General features: G+C 39.7%; 1 protein-coding gene across 1 annotated transcript; it reads right to left on the reverse strand.

The window, feature by feature from the left end:
* Positions 1–2,560: 2,560 nt before the first annotated feature.
* On the reverse strand, positions 2,561–22,498 carry CNRIP1 (cannabinoid receptor interacting protein 1). Its single transcript, XM_032497706.1, has 3 exons — positions 22,171–22,498; positions 19,918–20,068; positions 2,561–3,606 (listed from the first exon to the last, which is right to left on the reverse strand). Exons 1-3 carry the CDS (start codon positions 22,347–22,349, stop codon positions 3,442–3,444), a joined length of 495 nt encoding a protein of 164 aa, XP_032353597.1. The 5' UTR covers positions 22,350–22,498; the 3' UTR covers positions 2,561–3,441.
* Between the last annotated feature and the right edge of the window lie 1,965 nt (positions 22,499–24,463).

The raw sequence follows: 24,463 nt of genomic DNA on the forward strand, positions 1-24,463 counted from the left end.
AAGCCTTGAGTGACTGGACTCTGTGACATCTGCTAGAGAGATCTTCCCTTTTTGGCATGTTTACTGTTCTCAGCTGTGATCCAGATAGTCTAGAGGGCTGGACGAGTGACTTCCCAGTGAGCAAGGTGTCACAAAATCTGAATTCAAGGCATTTCTACTCTTCCACCTGTTCCAAAGTTCTTCAGTCATCATCATAATTAGAAGGGTGGCCTGGTTCCTCAAGCTTCTGGGTAGCCATCCGATGCTTAGAAGTAGAGAGACATGGCTACAACTTGTATAAAAATAGCCCTTCCAGATGGCTGAGGGGCAAAGTTACAACTCAGCAGCTCGATATAGCTGAGTACTCGAATTTGGGAGTAGGAGGAGAGCTATGTGAGAAGTGGCCAGAGAGACTGGGCTTGGGTCCAATCATAAGTAGAACAGTCGATGCCAGGAGAGATCACTTAACGCAGCAGATTAGCTGTTAAGATTTCCTGTTTATTTCATCTCCATCACCCCTCCTCCCTCCCTTGATCCAACCTTACCTCTTAGCCCTAAGGGACACACACACACACACACACACACACACACACACACACATTAAAAAAAAAAAAGGAATATAGTTTAGGTACAAACTATAAATCTTAACGTGCTTTAGAACCCCACTAGCTGAAGTCCTTGTTTTAGACACAAGCAAACTGAGACACTGAATGATGGTAACCACTTAGACTCAAGCAGCGTGTCTCTGGGACTCACCTTCCTGCTCTTCTGTGGGAGAGTGGGTCCAGTTACATGGGCCATATTTCCCCTAGCCTGGTCTTGAGTCATTCTGAACTCAAAAATTAATGCCTCTAGTTAAAACAAGCAAGAAAGCAAACAACAACAATCAATCAATCAATCAAACAAACAAACAAAAACCACAAACCAACCCATGGAAAAATGGCAAAAGCCATGATCTTGCTTCTACTCCTCAGAACAAATACTACAGCTCTGATGGATGAGTCACTAGCTCAAAAGCCCTTCTTTCCCAGATGAAAATATTTACTCATCAGAAGTTTCAAATATATAGGCTAAACTATGTAGTTCTCGCCTTTTCCCGCCTTCTAATACCTCTGCGTGTCTACTGGATATTCTGGAAGGAAACTTAAGCCTCTGTAGTACATCCATGGCTTTAAATATCTCAGTGTTTAAATAATCAGTCGAGTGTTGGTTTTTAAAACACAATAATTAGGAAGGGATTCACGCTTATGTTTAGCAGCAGTGTGGTAGACACTTATCGTTTTTGAAAAACGAGCAAGTCGCGAAGCATACGCCTCTCTTCTGACATCGCTCACGATTAGCCCAAATCCAAGGCATTGCTGTGCCCTGCTGGCTGCACAGCCCCATTGCAGGTAAGTGACTCAGAGGTGCCGAGGGTTTGGTGCCAGCCTTCCAAGTTCATTTCTATAACAAACTGACTCTTTGCAATAGTCCCATTAACCTTGCGCATTCTTACATGGAAGGTTCACAGGCAGCAAATCACAAATCCCTGGGTCACTTTTCCAGCGCAATAGGACTTGTGCTTTCCAAGTGAACACGATGATACTGTTGCAAAGTGGTAAGTTATTTTTCGAGAGAATGTTTCCTTCCCTCTTAGGGAATTCATCTTCAAACTGCCCCGGAATTGGGGCTTTGTGCCAGGTACCTTGCAATAACTGGGAGCAGGCAAGGAGGTTTCCAGCCTGGTGGATACGCGCTGTTACAGCACCACATCCTCAAGCTTCTCAGCTGCATAGTCAGCTGATAAGGGAGTGGTCAGCCCAGAGGAGGACTGGAGAGAGGTCAGGAACAAGCATTTTTTGATTGCCCACCAAGAGCCTCAGCCTGTGCTTAGCTCTGTTGGAGCTGGATAGAGTACTCCCTGTTTAATTGTCAGAACTGATCTAGGAGTAAGTGTGCTAATTCTACTCCAGGTATATGCCCGTCACCCTGCAGTGCAGACGGAGATCTTGTAACAGAAGAAAAGACCTGACTCTGTATTGGGTCTATCCCTTTAACTCCAACCCTGTGCTCTTTTGTCTGTTCTTGGTCACACTGGTTCTGCACCCTTCATAAAAGAAGGCTGCCCGTAGCCTGAAATAGCCAGGATAGCCCATTCTCGAGGCTCTGGCCTTTAAAGGTCTAAAATTTCCCCTTTCATATAGAGATAAAAAGTTGCAGAACAAAGAGTAACATTTGTCTCATTGGTGGGTTTATAGGAACATTGTGACCAGAGCTAGATGGACAGCTGCAAGAACAAAGGATTCGGGCACCAAAAATTTGCAACAAACAGCCACACACCCTCCCCTTTTAGTATAAAAGAAGCCTGAATTCTAACTCAGGGGATAGGATTCTTTGGGACACAAATCCACCATTCTCTCGGTCTGCTGACTTTCCGAATAAAGTCGCTATTTCTTGCCCCAACACCTCCTCTCGATTTACTGGCCTGTCGTGCGGCAAGCGGTAGGAGACTGGATTCAGTCAGAGTCTTAGTGGAGCTGGTCTGGAGAAGAGGTCCACCTGCTAGCCAGATGTTGCCCAAATTAAAGAAGGCAAGTCATGATGATTTTCAATCCCTTTATTAAGAAATATCAAAAGTTGATTACAGTCCCATACACAGTTTTACAAAGTTCACGTGAAGGGGATGTAAGGAGCCATCAGTAAGAACATTTGGACACTACAGTCGCTTGCCAGAGAGGTAACCCTGTCGCTTTGGTCACCTTGTTTAACAGTGGTCCACACGGGGCTCTTTCCCACTTCCAGGTCACTGTGCAATACCTTTCGTTACTTCAAAGAGTTTTCATAGGTTATAAATACTTCTTAAATATTTGCCCTTTTATTCTGTCATTATCTTTCCCTGAAAAAGCCGAGCTGTTTATGGAAAGCACACCACTTGAGTCCCACTGACTGCTGTTTACACTTGAGTCCCTTTGACTGCTGTCTGCATCCCATTTTCACAAAGCCTGCTTTGAGAGCTGGAAAGCATCACCAGTTACGTGTTACTGTAGCACACTTGGGATGAAACCCATGCACACTGTTATTATTATTTTTTTTTATTTAACATTTAACAAAAAAGAAGGAATCACTCAACTTGGAAACAGAACACCATGGTCATTCAGTGGCCATGTGAAGTGCCAGACACAGCCTGCCGATTCCACGGAGCTCCTGGCAGGCAGTCACCGGCAGGACCGAGAACAATTGGAGGCAGGAACACCAACGCGGAATACAGAAAGGGAGCCTCTTGGGCAGGGAACATCACGATCTTTTATGTCAGGGACATTGCATCAGAGGAGAATTACACTTGCAAAATAATCGGGGCTAGTAGGTCATTGGCACCCGAGGGGAGATAGCAACGGTGTGGTATGCCTTGGTGAAGGCTTGTGCTGGGTTATCTGAAGGTGGATTTTTGGAGAGATTGTCCAGCAGCATCAGGAAGAACCATCTTCAGAGGAAGGACTCCTTGTTCACCCACATGAGGCTGCGGGTCTCATTGGGTTTGCATTCGTACTCAATGACAGAGAAGGGGCTTCCCCACTGGCAGTGATCTCGCTTGTGGTAATTGTAGAACTTGACCTGCCACACGGTCTCGAAGGTCCCTATGTCAGTGAACTGAGGGAAGAGAAAGAAACACGCCACATCAAACCCTCATTCTGCCACGAGCAATAGACAAGAGCTACTGTCCGGGAAAGGGGTGTGTAATGAGATGTGATCACCCCAGGCTTGTGTGGTCTGAAAGCTGGGACCTTGATTTTAATGAACGATCTTCCTTTATTACAAGAAATTTTCCTGAAAAGCTGTCTGTAAACCACATTTTTCTCTATAACATATTATTCCCATCGTACACATGGCATTTGCTATCATATTGCCTCGTATAAAAATAACTCCCCCAATTGATCTGTTTCCCAGATTTGATTTCTGGAAGCTGTGCTTGCAGCCTCAGAGGTTCAGAGCCGGCCACAGAAAGGAGACTGGGAAGAGCAGACAGGGAATGGTGTGGAATGATTGTCTGCTGGTGTCTATTTCAAAAACCAGCTGTACAAAATAACGCATGTGCAACATAACTAAACAGGAGATACAACTGCCCACCATCATTCATTTCAATTCCGGGGAAAACTATTGTACTGGAAGCATTTGACTGTGAAAGACCTTACTTTAACTTTCAAGCAGTATCGAGTACTTGTAAAGCCAGGAATGCATGCCCATGTCTCAGGCTCCAATTACACATTATCCAAAACCATATTTGAGTGCCTACTCTGTGCCTTTTCCATAGAAAAATTTGTATAAGGCATGATCTTGCTCTCAAGAAGTATGCATTCTACTTCCAGCAGGTAGGCCCTGCAAACACTGCACAGAATTCTCCAGAGCCATGAGCATGCAGTTCTCATGTAGCCGAGAAGAGGGCACAGAATACCCTAGAGGCCACTGGGCAGGGGCTCAAGCGGCCGGCGGGGTAGCCTGACTCTGCTCCCGCCTCCGGGAGCTATTTAGGGGATCTGGCATCAAACAGCATGATGCCTGTCATTATTTTTCTCCTCTGACCCTCCCCTGTCATGGGAGGGGCCAGGGACTGACTTAGCAGGGTTCTTAGACTTGTCAGGCGCCAGAAGACGTGGCGGCGGGGGAAGGGCAGTGAGCAATAGGAGCCTTATGCTTGTGGCGGCTGCAGAAGGGCAATCAGGTGCTTCCCAGAGAGCTTTCCAAGATGCTCTCAAAATTATATCCTGCACCATTGCCTCATCCTGCTAATCTGATCCCCAGACAAGGTCTGGCTTTCCTTTGGGAAATCTGCTTGACTTGAAACACTGGGTGACATACCTGGAGTCCACAAATCTTCTCCCAGGTAAGAAAACGAAGCATCTCTTTTTAAAGTCATGGCTTAAAGACATGTACATGTACACACAGCTTTATTCACAAAAGCCCCAGACTGGAATCAACCCAAAATTTCATCTTCCACCTGGGGGTAGACACATTTTTGTCTATCTACAGGATAGCTTTTTACTCAACAATAAAGCAGAGCATACTGATTCGGGCAGCAAAAGGATGGATCTCAAAAACATGTTGAGCAGAAGAATCCAGACCCCAGATGACTCCATTTACACAAAAGTCATATATATATATAATTATGTATATGTATAATTTATAGTGATAGAATATAATCTATGTTGACAGGAGACATCTGTGGTTACCTAGAGCCTGGGGTGGGAGGAGGGCATTGATGATTGATGAAAATGTGCAAAAGGGAGCTTTTTAGGGTGAAACATTGTACATCTTGATTGGGGTTGTGGTTACAAGAGTGTATGTATATGTTTGTCAAAACTCATTGATCAGTGTGCTTAAATGGGTCATTTATTATAACACAAAGTTGATTAAAAAATAGAAATATTGATTTTTTTTTTGGCAGGGAAAAGTATGATTAAGTTTATTTGTTTATTTTTAGAGGAGGTACTGGGGAAATATTGATTTTTAATGAGTTACAAGGAAACAGATATTCTAAACACTGCCAGTGGACACTGAATTATACAGCCTTTTGGAAGGAGGATTTGTATCAAGTTAAAGGTATAAATATAATTGTGTCAAGCCATTTCACTTAAAGTTTATTTTAAGAACTACATAGTGTTTGAAGTAGTGAAAAATTGAACACTAAATTTCCACCTTTATGACATTAATTAATTATGGCATATCTATACAATAAAATAGTATGTAGCAATTCTAAATGTAAATATTTAATAAACATTTTCTACTGTTCTATATTGTTACCTGAACTGAGCAGAGTACCAACAAGAATATCTAGTATTAATTCCATTAAAATTATACATGTTAATGCTGATGGAATAAGTTTTTATTTTCTTCTGTGTACTTACTTGTATTTTCAAAATTTAATAATCTAATTTTACTTTTATAGCCAGAAAAAAATGTTAAGCCAAACTGTTAAGTATTTACAAGTATGACCAAATGGTTAATATCCTTAGCATAAAATGTTATATGAATTAATTAATAAGAACTACTAAGGATATTTGGATAAAACTGGAACACAATTCATTAAAAAAAATGGCTAACATCTGGAAAAATATTCAAATGTAATATTATTAGTAATTAAAGAAATACAAATTTATAGAGATATTATTTACTTATCAACTTAGCAAACATTTCTAAATACTGGAAACAATGTTAGCATCCAACTTGATGAAATTATTATGCAAATGGCGGCTTATCTGTATAATGAATTTATATAACCATTCAACAGGAATTTAGGGTTTATATAACCATTAAACAGGAGTTTCAGGAATTTTGATGAGAGAAAATGATTAGGACAATGTTAACAAGAAAAAGATGGATTAAAATATTTATATACATTATGTGCTCAAATATACAAAATAAGATGTATAGAGAAAAGAAAATGAAAAAAATTAACAATAGATCTCTAAGTAAAGAAATGGAATGCTCTCTTATCTTTTCTACTTAGATTTTCTGCAATAAACACTTACTTTTATCATCAGAAAGAATATTTCGATGGTGAAATGGATTTGTCATCCCTGAAATCTTAACATACATATCCCTCAAATCCTAGGGATTTTATAAATTCTATTAAGGATACACATATGCTAATGAAAATATTACAACTTTGTTTACAGTAGGGTAAGGGTGGTAAGAATAAACTGAAATCTCATTTTACAAATCACCAAGATGACTTCTTATTATTTTTGATTAGCACAAGACATTGTACATTTTAAGTGCAACTGAATTAAATAAAGTTATAGAAATATTCTATAAACACCGTCTAATCTTTGGAGGGAGTAGCTTGAAACCAGGCTGGGTAAGTGGGAGAAACAATGCTGAGGCCTTTTTTGAAATAGATATAAATCAAGTTGGTCATCAAAACAAACAAACAAACAAACAAACATACAAAGATGATTTTGACCACAGGCAAGGAAAAAAAAAAAACAAAACAAAAAAACCCCAAACCCTGAACCCTTAAGGCACTGCACTTACATTTGAATAACCTTAAAACTAAGGAAGCTTCAATCTGAGAGTTCTCAGGAACACAGGAGAGCAAAATCAGGTCTGTGACGGCAAGTCACAGTTAAGACATGGGACATCTAAGTGCTTTTACTTTGTTTCTCTTTTATTAATGTTGGACCCAAGGTCATGTTATAGTTAATTAACTGCTGCGAGTTAGGCATATATTTTCCTCTCTCCCACACTTTAGTTGTTTCAGCTTCCTATTAGCCTTCTTCCGATTCTTTATTCTGGAGCTCTATTTCCTGGGCATCTCACTACCTAGCTCAGGAATTCTTCTGCTCTGGCTGAGAACAGATGGGGTCTCCAAAGCTGGCATTTCCTTTGAAGAACAGAAGCAACACACAGCTCTCTCCTCCCTCCCAACCCATCTGTGCCTTCGAAGGGAAATTTACCCAGGCAGGCTCCTTGGGTGATGCAATTATACATAGTATAATTCTGTGCATTTAAAACTCTCTTTTTTTAAAAAATACAATTACTTCCACACGTGTCATTCCATATTGGTCTTGTGACTGGTTTTAACATCTCCATTTTATGGATGTGAGAATTGAGATTCAGAGAGGTTAAGTGACTCACTCTAGGTCTGGACTGTGTGTCCAGCTAATAATAGGGGCAGGGCAGGAACCCAGGTTTCCTAATTCCTATCTAGAAACTAGAATCAATGTACTAAACTGTTTTTTTAAGCAAATGAGCTAAGAGTTGCTGAATGGTTCTTCCTTTTTCTCCCAGAGTGAGAACATATATGGACTGTCATGCGTAGAATGTTTTCGTATAGTACTATGGACTGAATATTTGTATCTCCCCCAAATTCATATGTTGAAGCCTAAAGCCCCAATGTGATGGCATTTGGAAGTGGGGCCTTCCAGAAGTAATTAAAGCATGAGGGTGGAACCCACAGGAATGGGATTAGTGCCCTTGTGAAAATAGTCACAGGAGAACGATGATTGCTCTCTTTCTGTCTCTATCTCTCTGTCTCTCTCTTTCCTTCATGCTGGAACACAGCAAGAAAGCAGCTGTCTGTGAATTAGGTAGAGTGCTCGCACCAGACACCAGGTCTGCTGGCACCTTGAACTTGGACATCCAGCGTCCAGAACTGGGAGAAATAAATATCTGTGTGTAAGCCACCTCGTCTATTGAATTCTGAAACTGACACTCTACTAGACAGCTGGACATTTCATTTGTCTTAGTGTTCTTCCAAGTTGCAAGCCTTGGGACATCTTTTACTTCACAGCCAATGTGAAAGAGAACCTCTCAGATTGCAAGGATAGGAGACTCATCTGTTGTCCTCAGCAACAAATGAGGAGTCAGAAGAGCTGGTTTTAAACAATTTCTGTGGTGGTCTTACAATCAGAGGGTTTAGAATCCCCAGAGCCCTTCTGTCCACTCCCCCTGCCACCTAACACCACTGGAGACATGAAATTCACCGAGAATAAGAAATCCATCAACTTAGGAGCACAGAACAAGCTTATTATATTGATAGAAACATGATGTTACTTCATTAGTAAACGAATTTGCAGTGTAAAAAGGCATCTGTGACTTTTAGTGTGGTGTGACTTACCAGTTCCTGTTGGGTTCCAAGCCCCTATATTCCTGTACTGCTTGAAGCTTTACTAGTAAATATATGTTTTCCATTTCTCTTAGCTGAATAGATAGGACTAAAAGTTCTGGGTCTTACAAAGTATGCTTAACTTTATAAGAAACTCAAATTTTTCCCACATGATTGCACCATTTTACACTCATACCAGCAATATGAGAGTCTCAGTTGTCCTACACCCTTTCCAAAAGTTGGCGTTCCCAGTCCTTTTCATTCTAGCCAGCCTAGTTGTAAGAAGAAGAAAGGCAATAAAGAGCAGAAATCAAAGAAATAGAAGAAGGAAAAACCATAAAGAAGAATCGATGAAACTAAACTCTGTTCTTTTTAAAAAAGTCTTTATAATTGATAAATCCCGGCAAAACTGTGCAGGAAAAAGAAAACAAATGACCAGTATCAGGAATGAGAGAGATGCCATCACTATAGATTCTATATTAGGAACAATGTGGGATTCTCAGGTTAAGAACAACCAATACATTTAAAGAAATGGACACATTCTTTAAAAGACACAAGCTATCACTAGACCTCTGACTACCAAAGACATCAAATTTGTAGTTAAAAAATCTTCCCAGAAAGGAAAATTTCAGGCCCTAGTGGCTTCACTGATAAATTCATATATTTAAGGGAAAAAATACCAATTCTATGTAACAGAGGAGGGAACACTTCTCAATTCATTTTGTGAAGCCATTGTTACCTTAATACCAAAACCTGACAAAGATACTATGAGTAAAGGAAAATTACAGACAAAAATTCCTCACGGATTTATGCATAAAATTTGCTTTTAATTTTATTTGCTTGATATATTAGTTAAGTCAAATCCAGCAATACATAATAAGGATATTACATTGGGACCAAGAGAGGTTTATCCTTAGAACTCAAGGATGGTTTAATATTTGAAAATCCATGTAATTCGCCATATTAACAAAATAAAGTTAAAACACCATACAGTTATATCCATAGATGCAGAAAGTATTTGGCAATTCAATTTCCATCCACAATAAAAAGTCTTAGCAAACTAGGAATAGAGGGAAGGTTCTTCAAATTGATTAAGGGGCACCAATAACGGACCTATTGCTAACATCACCATCAATGGTAAGAGACTGAGTCCTTCCTCTATAAGGTTGAAATAACACAAGGATAGAAGCTCTTACTATTTTTGTTCAGCATCGTATTAGAGGTCCCCACCAGTACCTTAAGGCAAGAGGGGAAAAAAGGGAATAAAAACTTTCTATTCACAGGTGAACAACTGTTGGCAGAAAATACTAAGCAATCTAACAAAAAGCTACTAGGATTAACGAGTGAATTTAACAAGTTTGCAGGATCCAAAATCAATGTATAAAAATCACCATGTTTCATAAAGAAATATACTAGCACTGAATGATTAAAACTATTTTTTATTATTTCACCAATTTCGTAGGTGAAATTGGCATTTCATTATCTGTGTATATATTTTTTACTAATAGTGAAATTAAACCATTTTATATACTTATTGATCATTTACATTTCTTCTGTGAATTGCTTCTATGTTTTTTGCTTATTTTTCTATTTCCCACACCCTATAGTTATCTTTTTCTTACCAGTTTCTAAGAATTCTTTTGTTTTTTCATTGGAAAAGGATTTTATTTCGCCACAAGAATGCAAACTGGGATAAACACCATCTCCCCTGACGCAGACGTTACAGCTATTTTTAAGGATTTCTGAGCTTTTCTTGGAGAAGCTGATCATGAAATTTAGCAAGTTTGCAGCCTTAAGTTAAAGATCTTCCCAAGTGGCTAGAAAGAAATGACATGAGGGAAGCCTTTTATATTTGGGAGTCATGTGTAAGTCTACCTCTCTCCGCACACACAGTCACACAACAAGCTTATGCACCTCCCTGCCTTATTGCTCCAAACTCCCACCCTCTCTCACCGAAGAGGATCAACAATGGGAATGTCAGGATAAATACCATGATTCAGACAGAATCTCTACCCGGGCTCTCTCCTTGGAGGGACAGAGTGGAGACTTAGTCACATTAAAATACAAGTCAGCACTGCTCTTTGAAGTGGGAGTGGAGAGCTTTTAGAGCTGGGTATCGCTTATTAACTCCCTGTACCAGGGGCTCTGGGAGTATCTGAATAAAGAAATTACTTCCATTAATCTAAATCAGATGGCATTTGACTATTTCCTGAGTTTGGCTTCAGTGGGCGGTAAAGGGCTGGGGACAGGTACTAAGGCACCAGCAGGGTCTGTAGGGGCAGTGGCAAATCGAGGCAACATAGCGTAACAATCTACTTTGCAAATTAGTTTTTCATCCATTGTCATTTGCCTTTTAATTTAAAGTGGCTTTTAAGGGAAATTTAACTTTGTTTGCAGTGTTTAACAGGAATTTTACATTGTATGTAATCAAAGTTTTTCATTTTTACCTCTGGATTATTTCCATTTCTTTTAGGTTTAGATTAATTCTTTTCATTTTTAATTTTTTTTAAAGTTGACTTTTTATGGATAATCCCATGAGCCATCTGGAATATTTTTTGAAGTATGGTATCAGGAAAGAACAACAGTGATGTTTTCCCCCAAACAGCCAATTATCTCAGCATGATTTATCCAATGATCTAAAAAATCTGAAAAGCTACTTTGAGGCAACTTTACATGCATAAGAAGGTGCTTTGGTATATCTTTAATTCAGCTTCCCTCGCTGGATTCGACTACTTGATTAATCGGATATACTTGGACATTGCCAGCCTTCCTTACGACCGACCGGTGAAAGTGGTTATGCCTGTAATTTATGATACTTAAGCCTGACAAAAGTCATAAAATAGTCTTAAATCATATGTCAGACTTTCATCACTGGCATGAAACTTTCACTTAAAATTCGAGCTGCTGACTTGATCAGGAAACCTTTTCTAATTTCACTGAATAATAATTCTAACTTCAATTGTCATAGAGTCAGCCTATTGCAGATAAAACACAAATGCATGGCCAATGTACAAACCAAAAACTGTGTAATCACTGCTGAAACACTCAACTCTCAATCACCTGCTTCTTCTAGAGTGAAAATTACATTTAAGAACCCGGGCTCTACTGCTGGGACTCATAAAATGCTAAATACCATCTTAAATCTTTTGTAAAGTGATGTACAGTGTAAACATACAAATCAAGTTTGAATCAGAGGAAAGTTAAGTCACATAAAATCCGAAATTACAGGAAAATCAAAACAGACTGTCAAATCTATGGAAAAATTACCGTTTTCATTATAAAAGAAGAAATCATAGCAGAAAATGAAAAATTTAAATGTAATTATGTTCCTACACAATGGAAAATAAAATAGCTGTAGTGGGAGAAATATGACAGATATGACAGATTTTTTTTTTAATCTTTGTGAGGAGTCTGATTTTTAAAAAAATAACAATTTCCAATAGAAGTACTGACAAAACAAAATTAACATGTGAAAATGTTCATTCTTGTGATAGTGAAAAATAAACTAAAAAGTATTATCTTTAGGGTAATTCTGAATGAAGTCATAATTATAACAAAGCCAGTAAATTTCTTTATTACTAGTAACAGTAAAATGATATGTACAACTTAAAAAAAAAAAAAAAGACCCTAGTGGGAATAGCCATAAAGATTCAGTTCTTTTGAGCAAATATTTTTATGCAGATTGAGGTAGATATATGCACAAAATTATTCATTACAGCACTTTTTTTTTGATGGGACAACCAGCATATCTAATATCTGGAGAGTAGTCTTATCATTGTGATATATTTGATAGTGATACATCATTATGATATGATAGAGTTTTATGTTACCATTAAAATTATAACAATGAATATGTAGAAACTTGGACAAAATATGTATTAAAACTGATTGCAATTGTAAAATGTATATATATGTGGAGGGTAATCTGAAAATGAACCAAATCAAAATATAGGGGTTACTGGTGCTTTAAAAGTCTGCTCACAATTCTGAACTTGGTTATTTCACAGTTAAAAAAAAAGTTATGCAAATCTCTTGAGATGCTGGGGTGCATTCCCACCCTCCTCTCTGTGTCTGCGACCAACCAAAAAAGATTCCTACATGGATTTGTTGGCCTTCAGTCTTATTTGGTGTGATCCTAAATGACAGTATTTGACAAAGTGACTTTCTTCAGCAAATAAGTAGTATCCTGACCCTAAAGGTAAGTTTATAATCTTCATATCATGCTAGAGCTGGAAGTGGTCTTGGTGATCAGATAGTGAAAGTCACTTATGCTGCTTTGAAGAAACAGGCGCTTTGAGTTAAGGTTTGCTTGGGATCTCAGTTAATTACACAGGTCGGAGGCGTCCCGATCTCTTCCTAGCTTCCAGTTCTGATTCTGACATTCTTGGTGCTTTCTCAGGCACCCACACACCACTGATGTTTCCCTTTACGGGGTATGTGAACTCAATAATCCAGGAACTTGCTGCTTAATTGATTGCATTTACCTGGATGTGTCAAGGTTTCCACGTTGTCTGTGAGAGTATGGCACACCTATCCTTTAAAAACTTAAGTTTGGAATACTGGTAACTTAAAAGTGGCACAGGGTAACGATGAAGGCTGGCTGAAAGCTTCACCATTCACCACTAGGATGAACATCTGAATTTGCATCAGAGCTGCTGACTTGATCAAAAAAGCTTCTCTGATTTTAACTGTTTTCCTTAGAATCAGCTATTACAGATAAGATACAAACAATACTCAAACAAAAAGTTGTGATCACTGTTGGAACAATCAACTCTCAGTCGTCTGCTTCTTCTAGAGTGGAAATTATACGTAAGAATCTGGGCTGTCCTGCTGAGACTTAGGATTCGTGAGTTATAGTCTAGAGAATCTTTTCCCTACTATATAATCCCAAAGCATCTAGCAACTTAAAGGCTCTCCAACCTTTCAGCAGGTGCCTGGCTGCTAGCAATCTAGACTTATAAAATCTTTCTTTACATGACTAAGTCTAAATCATTCTCACATTAAAAAACAAAAGGAAACCGAACCTATGCTTCAACCCCATTCAAAATAATGTAGAAGTTCTCACGCTACAGATCCAAGTAAGAAGTCTTTAATCAAGCCCTTTCTAAATTGTTTGAGTTAACCTCCCTCCCTAGTGTTCTGTTTATACCTCTAGCAAAAGAAGTATGACTCCACCCTTCTAAGACCAGAAGAAGTTATGGCTCTGGTCCCCTCAAGGCCATGCTGGCTCCAGGCAGAAGGTGGGGAGGTCTCGTCTCCTGCTCTGTGAGCACTCAGAAGAGAGGGTGCATTCATTTATGGTGGCCATCTCTGCACCTGACCCAGTGCTCTGCACAAGTTCAGTGAAAGAATGAACAACTTGAATGAGTTAGCTCATTGACTCTCTGGGCACTCATTAAAATTCTCATAACTTTAGTACTTGCAGTTCTGCGTCAATATTTCCTTTCAACTCTAATTACATATGCTATTCTTGATACACTAGAATGGAAGGGCACTTTGATATAAAAGAGATTTATTTTTATTCACCAGCCCTTTGTTGGATATGTGATTTGCAGATATTTTCCTAGAAGTCTGAAAATACATTTTAAAATGTGTTTCTGTAGCCATGGATGGTTTCCTCAGAAAAACAACTGAAACGGACTCAGTAAAATCTTCAAAGACCCCCAAAGGCGAAAGTTATGGGCAAAGTTGAAAATTGGAGATACTCCCTCCAAATATCTTTATTTTGGATCCTGACTTTTATGGGGAAATTCTGTCCGACTTTTGAGTTAACAGCTAAGTCCTATGCTAGGTAAATTGTTTCAGAGCACAAACTATGAAAATGTGCCCAATTCATTTCTTAAAGTTGTTAACCTTAACAACAAATCTTAAATTGTGAAGACTTCTAATTTGTCCTTTGCCCATCTCTCCTTCCAATCTGCACAATGTTAACAGACTGATTTTAACAACATGCAAATCTTATCACAGTACCAGAAACCAGAAGTCCTACATTGAAATGTCTCTAAAAGGGGGGGTGGGGTGGGTAATGGTGGAGTGGAGTCACTGGGTGAAACTTACGCAGAAAATTATAATATCTGACAAAATAGAAACAAAAACTATTTGAAGCCTTTAAAAAGCAACTAAAAGCAAGGCAGAAACCAGACTGTTACCCTTGAAAGGCCTCAACTACAAAAGATAAGAATTATCTTTGTGGCTTTTTTGCCTCAAGGTACTCCCCAGTTCCTGGAAGTTCAGACAGAAGAAAACAGCAGCTTTATCTGCTAAAAGTGGCAGAAGATAGTGTTCAGGGCCAGCAGAGTAGCTGGCAATTTAGGGAAAAAATCCTGGAAGCAAGAGAGCTGCAAAAAAAGAGGTGAGATCCCAAATCAGACTATAACTCTGCCATAATTCTTGGCTAACTGCATGTATGGGCTGGTGGGAGAAGGCTTTTTCAAGCAGAGAAATCAGTGAAAAGTCTATTCTTGAAAGAGAAAATTATGCTGAATAAGATTTGTAAGTTCACTGTCTTTTTCCTTTTCTTTTCTTTCCTTCTTTTTTTGGCTTGAATACATTCCCAAATCCAAGAAGTTGGAGCCTTACTGGCTTGAATTGTCAAAGCAAAGGGCTCAGGACTGGCAAAGCAGCTGGAAATACAGAGGGACCTCAGGGTGGGTGGATCACAGAATCTCAGTATAAATTGTCCAATTTCTTGGCTGACTCCTAAACTCCACTGGCATAAGGGGACCAGGCTAAAAAGCAGAAATTGGAAGTTGAAAAAAAATTAGCAAAGGTATCAGCTGTTGGAAAGACAGGATTTGTAGTTTGAGTCCAGGAATGTTACTGAATGCTAGAATTTAAAAAGAATAATCCTCATAAGACTAAAAGAAACTAGAATCAATACTATGTTATCTACAATGTTGAGTTTCTAATCAAATATTATCAAACATGTAATAAAACAGGAAAGTGTGACCCACATTCAGGAAAAAAGTCATTCTGTGGTAACTTACTCTAAATAGGGCTAGATGCTGAAATTTATCAGACAACTATTTCAAACCAGACTTTACAAATATGCTTGAAGAAGTAAAGGACACATGGTCTCAGTGAGTGAGCATTGAGGAAGAACATCTCGAGGAAGCTATAAAAAATACAAATAAAAATCCTGGAGCTGAAAAATACAATGATAGAAAAAAATTCAAAAAATAAGCACAAGAGTAGACTGGAAATGGTGGAAGAAAAAATTAGTGAGCTTGAGTATATCTCAATAGAAGTTATCTAATTTGAAGAACCATAAAAGAAAATCGAACAGGACCATAAAGACCTGTGGGATAATATCAAGCTGTCCAATGTGCGTGATGTTGCAGTACTACAAGAGAAGGAGAGAATAAAGTTGAAAAGAAATTTGAAACAAAATAATGTTAAAAACAACCCAAATTCAGTAAGAACATTAAGTTATAGATTCAAGAAATTCAATGGGCCCAAGCAGAAACGATTCAAAGAAATGCACACTTGGGTGCATAAAGTCAAACTATTGAAAACCAGAACTGTGCCATATACAAAGGGGACATTTTACTCGTGCTCACGTGCGCGCGCGCGCGCGTGTGTGTGTGTAACCTCAATTAAAATATCTTAAGAAAATAAAGAATTAAGATAGGACCAGAAATCAATGAAACAGAAAAATGGGTCAGTGAAGCATATGAAAACAAAGCTAGGTTTTTGAAAAGTCAATAAAATTGATAAATCTCTAGCTAGATCAGTTGGGGGGAAAAGAAAAATAATGAATATCAAGAATGAAAGAGTGACAAGTTTCTACTGATGGCACAGGGAACTATGTTCAATATCTTGTAATAACCTTTAATGAAAAAGTACATGAAAATGAATATATATATATGTATATGCATGGCTGGGACATTGTGCTGTACACCAGAAATCGACACATTCTAACTGACTGTACTTCAATAAAAAGAAAGAAAGAAATAAAAAAGAAGATAATCACCCAGAGAGAATATACAACCTTAGGTTAAGAGAGCTAATTTAGGAAATGTTGATTCCTATAAAAGATTTAACTTCTTAGGTACTTTTTCCTTACGTTGTGTGGCACAGTATATTTAAAAAATACAACTATTACAATCTCCTTCTTCTTTTTTTTTTAATATTTATTTTTAATTTTTCTTGGTGGGGAGGTAATTAGGTTTATTTATTTATTTATTTATTTTAAATAGAGATATTGGGAATTGAACTCAGGACCTCGTGCATGCTAGACACACACTCTATCACTGAGCTAACCTTCCATCTCCTACAATTTCCTTCTGTATAATGTATATCATCATTTAAACCTTTAGTAAAATACTATACATTGAAAAAAAAAAAAAAGAATGAAAGAGTGGACACCATTAGAGATCCTAAGACAGCAAAGGATGGTGGAGGATTATTGCCAACAATTTTGTACCAACAAATTTGACGGTTTAATTGAAATAAATAAATGATATCAAAGACAAATTACAAAAATTAACTCAAGAAATAAAACCTGAATAGCCCAATATTAATCAAGGAAGTTGAATTTGTAACTAAAAACTTTTATACAAAGTAAAATGCATACCTTTATTGGTGAATTCTATCCAATATTAAAGAAGAATAATGTTAATTCTATACAAACTCTTCCAGAAGACAGAAGAGTGAACAACTTTGCAAATCACTTTATGCAGCTAGCATTATTATTCAGATACCAAAACTAGACAAAGACATTACAAGAAAAGAAAACCACAGACCATTATTCCTAGGAAAACAGATGTAAAATCCTCAATGAAATGTTTATCAATCAAATCCAGTCATATATACAGAGAATATACCATGACCAAGTGGCATTTATCCCAGTAATTCAAAGCTGTTTTAACACAAAAGAACAATATAATCTACTACAGAATGAAGAAGACATCATATGATCTTCTCAATAGATAAATAAAAAATATTTGAAAACATTTTATGATACATTCATGTTTTTTCTTAAAAACTCTCAGTAAACTCTCAGTAAATTAGGGATAGAAGGGAACTTCCTTAATGTGATAAAAGGCATTTATGAAAAAAACCTACAGCCAGTTAGTGTTGAAAAACTGAATGCTTTCTCCCTAAGACTGAGGGACAAGGATGTCCATTCTTACCATTTCTATTTAGCATCAAACTGGAGGTCCTAGCCATTGCCATGGGGACAGAAATAAAAGGAATATGGATTGGAAAGGAAGAAGAAAAAATTTTTATTTGCAGATGACATTATATTATACGTAGGAAATCTTAGGGATTCTATAAAAAAAACAAAAACCCAAAACCTATTAGGACTAATGAGTGGGATTACCAAGGCCTCAGGCTTCAAGATGAATATAGGACAAAAAAATCAATTTTATTTCTATGTACTAGTGATAAAAACCACCATTTATAGTAGCATTCAAATATGAAATACTTAGTGATAAATTTAACAAAATATGTATAAAACCTATACAGGGCACACTATAATACATTATAGAGAGAAATTGAAGAAGACCTAAATAGGGAGATGTACCATATTCATGTATCAAAAGACTTAATATTAAAGTGTCAAATCTCTCCAAATTGACCTATACATTTAACGCAAAACCATTTAATATTCCAATTTTTGGAGAAATCCACAAGCTCATTCTAAAATCTACATAACAGTGCAAAGAACAGCCAAAATCACTTTGAATAAACACAACTGGAAGATTTAGGCTATCTGACTGAAAGACCACAATATAGATCATGAAATAATATTGGCTCTTCCAATTAAAATTAAATTAAATTAAAAAATTAATTAAAATTAAAAATTAAAAAATTAATTTTTTTCCAAATTAAAAAAAATTGATATATTAGTAAGTATTGAAAGCAACTAGAATTCTCATACATTGCTGGTAGAAATATGCAATAGTACAACGGTCTGGATATTTCTTACATGGTGAAACACACGCTTACCATGTGACTTGTCAAATCTCCTCTCAGGTATTTACTCAAGAGACCCGAAAACATACTCACATTAAGACTCTTATTCAAATATTCATAGCAACTTTATTCATAACACCAAAAGCTGAAAACCTCCCAGATGTTCATTTATTGTTGAAGGGATAATTAAACTCTAGTATATCCATACAATGGTATATACTACTCAGTGATCAAAAGACTTAGCTACTTATACAGGTAACAACATGGACAAGTCTCAAGGACATTACGCTAAGTGAAGGAACTCTAGAATAGTTAAAACTAAGTCACTGAGACAAAAAGCTCAGAGTGGGCTAGAATTTGGGGCATCCATTACAAACAGTAATTTTTCTGGGTGACATAAATGTTCTATGTTTTTATTGGGGTAGTGATTATGCAGTAGTCAAAAGCTATGTAACTGTACACTTTAAATTGGTGCGTTTATGTATTTACATGCAGTTTGTATGTAAATTGCATATCAAGGTTGACTTACAAACCTTCAATGAATTCCTAGAGGCAATAGGATAAATCCAATAAGGGAGGAAGGTACTGTAACATCTAACTTCTACTTACCTCTCCAGCTTAATCTTGAGCCAGTCTCTGCCTCACTCTCTACTCCAGCCATATTGGGCTTCTCTAATTCATTGGAACATGTGATGCTCTCCCCCATCTCTTGACCTTTGTAGCTCCTCTTTCCTCTAGTGGTCCCTCTTCCCTCAACGTATTCTTTAGTTCTTTCTTAAGAAAGCAATCCCCAAAATCTTGGACTAGGATAAGACTTCTGGTATATGCTCCACTCACCACTACTTTTTCAGTATATTTTATATAATAATAATTATTTACTTTATTATTGACACTCATGTATACAGTATGTTTTCCTCCTTTAGAAGCCTCATGAAGCCAAGGATATCTATTTTGTTTACCACTCTTCTCCCAGTACCTGATATATAGGAAATCCTTATATATTTGCAGACAAATCAAGCAAATAAAAAATCAATAAAATGAAAATTTAAAAACCCTTAATGAAATATTAGCATATTGCATGTAGCAATATGTTAAAAATGATTAATGACATTAAGTAGGATTTATTTTACATAATAAATGAAGTTTAGTATTTCAAAGTATGTCATATAATTATTCCATTAATATACCAAAAGAGATAAATTATCTCCAGAGATGGGAAAAGGAATTAGATGAAATTCAATCTCCCAGTTAATTGATTGTGCTGGGATATTATGAACAAACATATTCTAATACAAAAGCATGAATTAAAATAATGTTTCATAATTTCACAATATTTCATTTTAGACCTTTTCTTAAGGGGAGATAGTGATTATCTTCTTTTCCATGGTTTCCATTCGCCTTGGTACCACATCCCAGCACCCCCAAGCAGTCCTTACCGGCATGGTGATCTGGATGGGTTGCCGTTCTCCACTCTTGGTTGGGGCCACACCTTCTGTGTCGTATGTGCCTGTATATACAATTCTGTCCCCATCAGGTTCTTTAGACTTCAGCTCCAGTGGGACAACCACACCACCAATGGAAATATTCCTGCAATGGACTCGAGTTGATCATATATGGTAGGAATTAGCTTAGGCACCCTGTCCTGGGCTGGACCACAACCCTAGGCAGAAACTCTATAGGGTGTGACTGAAGGAAACACTGTGGTATGGTAGAAAGTTCTGAAAGTTTAGGAGGCTTGAGTTCCCAACTAAGCAGTCATGTGACCCTAGACCAAGTATTCAATTTCTCTGGACTGGCATCAGTTTTCTCATCCAGAATACTTGTACAAGGGTGAGTCGGACTCTGTCAGTGGTCTTCCTCTTCAGTTTCTCATCTGTGGCGCTGTTAAAAACTTACTACACCCAGCCTATCTCAAACCCCAGAGATTAGGATTCAGTTGATCTGGGGTGTGGTTTGGGCACTGGTAAATATATTTTAAGATTGCCTAGGAGATTCCAATGTGCAGGTAGGGTTTAGAAACACTAAACTAGTTCTCTAATGATTTTTTTTCTGTTCCAACAATCAGGGGTCCCATGATTCAAGATACTCTTCCTCAAGCCAGCCACACGCCCAAAATTCTCACTAGCATCACTTCTTTGTGTTAGAGTAGTGGTTCTTAAAGTGTCATCCTTGGACCCGCAGAATCAGTATCACCTACCAACCTGCTAGAAAGCAAATTCTTACACTTCACTCTAGAAACTAGCAGTAACTTCACTGTAGTAAACCAGGAACTCTAGGATGAGTCTCAGCCATCTGTGTTTTACTAAAGCCCTCTAGGTGATTCTGACATACATTCAAGTTGGAGAACCACTGGGTTAAGGCATTGAAAAACCTTGATAAAATTAAAGCATAACAAGAAAAAAAAAAAAAGTCATATCATGAACACAAATTTGTTTTTAGATTAGCCTGAAAAATAGAGAACTGCCCTAAAGAAAATAGAACAGATGACTTGGGAGAAGGGGTTGCCAGGAAAGAAGCCTAGATCATAGCCAGTTGCACAGAACACTAGGAAATATGTGGGTAATAGGTGCATGGAGCTGTCAGAGATGCTGACAAGTAAATGGACCAGGAGAACCAGCAACAGCCCAGGTTTGGTTCTAGGTCCTTGAACTTGGGCCTGGAACCTAGAAGGCCAGCACAAATTCATTGGATTAATAACTACTGGTGGGCAGAAGCTATAAAAGGTGTCTGGTGGATTCAAAGCCTTCTCCATTGCAACTCCCAAGCTCAGCAAATGGTAGATACAATACATGGTGGTTTATTTCCTCTTTCCACACTAGACCTCACACCACGCTTAGGTGGAAGCTGGGAGGTAAAGGACTCCACCTCTGGAAACTTCCCCATAAGCTACTGCACGCTTCCACACTGACTTTCCAGCCAGAGGGCTGCTGGGTGCATCAAACCGTGGTAGCAGAGAAGAGATAATCCTTGCCACCAATAAATAAATTTAAAAAAAAATCCTTTTGTTGTAAAGATGTTGCTAATCGCGGGCACCATCACCAGGCTGAACAGGAGAAAAAGAAAAACACCAGGCAAGGGAAACCGTGAAACTAGGCCCAAGCAGAGGAGGCTGCCTTCTGTCTTGTGGCTGCTCTTCCAGCCGAGGGGTCCGAGCCACTTTAGGGGCAGATGGAGAAGGGGGGAGCATCCCTCAGGGAGCCCCAGTAACCACCCCACTCCACCTTTACACCTCATCCCTCAGCCTTTCTCCCTCCTTCACCCTCGTGGGCAGAACAGGGCGAGAGGCCGGGACTTGGGAGAGGAGGACGGGGACTGCGGTAGGTGAAGCCCGCGGCGAGCTTCTCCCCTTCGCCCTACCCCGGCCTCCCGGGGTCCATGCTGATGGCTGAACAGAAAGGATGAAAAATTTACAATTAAAGCAAAAGCCCCCCGACTCCCTGGTTTCCTGTCGCTGATTTAAACATCCCACCCCGCGATGGGTGGAGGGAAGAGAGAAAAGAGGAAAGAGAAGCGTAAGGCTGAATGGGGTCCAAGGGAGCAAGGAGCTGACCTCATCCCCCTACCCCGCCCAGGCCTGCTGGGCGCGAGGCAAGGGGCGCCCGAGAGAGGCTCCGGCTGTCCCGGGGGCCTCGACCCACCCCGCGTGCCCCAAGCGGGGCCGGTCTGCGGCGGCGCGCGCCCGCACTCACTCGACCTGCAGCGTGGTGGGCTTAATCTTCACCTCCACCTTGTAGGAGGACCCCGTGAGCAGCTTGATGGTGCGGTTCTGGCCGAAGCGCTGCCCGTCCACCTTGTAGAAGACCGGGCCGTCGTTGGGCTGGATGCGCAGCGCGATGGAGAGGCGCACGAGGCCCGGCAGGTCCCCCATGACTGAGCGCGGGCGGGCGCGGCGGCTCCGGGGGGTGAGGACGGCGCGGGCTGCGATCGAGCGGCTGGAGCGCGGTGGGCGGAGAGGAAGAGCGGGGAGGGAGAGGGAGGTGGCGGAGCGGAGGCTGCCGCTAGGAGCCCGCGCTGTCGCCGCGGCCAGCCCCGGCTTCCGAGGAGCAGCTCCCAGGGCCGCAGGCCCCCGCCCCCCTCAGCGAGGAAGTGCGCTCCAGAGACAGCTCCGAGGTCCCGAGCGGCCCCATCCCCCTGTTTCCGTGCCGCTCCCTCCGCGAACCAGGGGGCTCGCTCCGGCCCTCAGGCCGCGGGCAGATCAGCGCTGCTGGGGGCGAGAGAGTTAATCCTGTTTACGCAGCGCAATCCCCTTCAGCGGGGGAAGAGGACATTTAGGCTCCTCCTAGAGCGGCGCGGGGCAGGCGGAGGAGAGGACTGGGGGGGGAGAGGGTAGGTCCTGGAGTTAAGCCGCACACGCCAACCAGCGAGACCTCGGAATCTGGACACCACCCCGATCGAGCCCCAGCCAGGCGGGAGGAGACCGAGAGGCGAACGGGAGACGGGAAGCAGGGCAGGAAACCGCTAGCCAGTGTTTTTAATTTCAGGAAATACATCTTTCCAAAGCTTAGGGGAAATGGCTGAGGGAAGGCGCAATTCCATCTAATGTGGACTGCGAGCCATACTGGATTAGGAATGTGCATGGGAAAAAGGAAAGTAACCAATATGTATTTAAGGAGCTACACCTTCTTGTGAGTGTGTATTTCCATTATACATAAGCTTGTTTCAAGAATGACACGGTGTAAAGTATCACGTATGTTTACACAGATCTTGTAGGATGAAATATTAACCCTGTAAAAGGCAACTGGCATGGGTCTAAGGCGTAGCTGCTTATCGTGGCCAAGAGGAGGGATCGGTCGAAAGATTATTGGCGGGGCACCCGGAGCGATACGGCAGGGTTTATATTTGCATATTAAGAGTGATTAGAAAGTCTTTAACGCAGAAGTCGATTGACAGCTCGTGATTTTGGAGGCCGGGGGAGACCAAGGGTGCTGTGGCTCCGCTGGTATGGCTTCAGATAGCAGAGAGTGAGCACCTGCTTCAGCACCACCTAGGTGGATAGTACCAGGGCCAGTGAGCACACCTGCGACACGCAGAAGCGGGTTAGTGGGGATAAACGGGGAGGGTTGGGTCTGTTTGATAGTTTTTGTTCACTCAAGTTAGAACTGCTTTTCTTTAGAAATAGCATCATCTCGAACGTGATTTGTTTTCTACAGTATTCTACAAAAATAAATCAGTTTTAACCCTCATTTCAGAGTTGTTTGCAATACTCCCTACACTATTCCTTGAAGGGTATTCGGTTCTGTAGGGCTCCAGAATTGTGTGTAGTCATTTGTTTCTCAGTCTATTTGACGTTGGATAGATTTGCTGATCACACCACAGTTACTGACGTTAAATCGTATTCCTTCTAAAGACACTGATGTATATTCCTTACATATGGTGTATTTTGGTTCCCCAAGAAGATTCAGATCACCCACCCAATGATGTCTACCATAGTGTCTTCTGCAAAGGGAGCCTTCAAGCATTTGCTAATTTAGCTAAGTTGTTCAGACTTCTCTAGAAGGTAAAGAGTAAGACCGGAGGGAATGGCTTGAAAATGTTCCTGGCAGCAGAAGTAATTTGTGCAGTGATTAAGCCCAGAAGCACTACAATCAAACTTGTTAAAATCCCCACCCTACCACTTTGCCAGGTGTGTGACCTTGGGTAAATTTCATAATCTCTTGGAAATGGTTTTCTCATCTGTAAAATGGGTGGAGGGAAGCAGGTGCTATCTCTTTGGTAGAGTTGTTGTGAGGATCAAATGAGATAATGCATATTCCAGTTCCCGATTCTAATATTAGCAATTATTCTTAAGTGGAAATGCAAATGGTCAGTAAGCATATATAAGGACGTTCACCATCTCTAGCAGAAGAGCCAGAGGATGCAAATTAAATCAGTAACATCGAACTATTTGGCCTATCAGCTTGGCAAAATTTTAAGAGACTTAAAATTCAGTGTTGGTAAAGATGTAGGGAAATCAGTGCTCTTAGAAGTAATCAGATGAATCTA

This window comes from Camelus ferus, chromosome 15 (assembly GCF_009834535.1).
Source record: "Camelus ferus isolate YT-003-E chromosome 15, BCGSAC_Cfer_1.0, whole genome shotgun sequence".
Taxonomy (NCBI): domain Eukaryota; kingdom Metazoa; phylum Chordata; class Mammalia; order Artiodactyla; family Camelidae; genus Camelus; species Camelus ferus.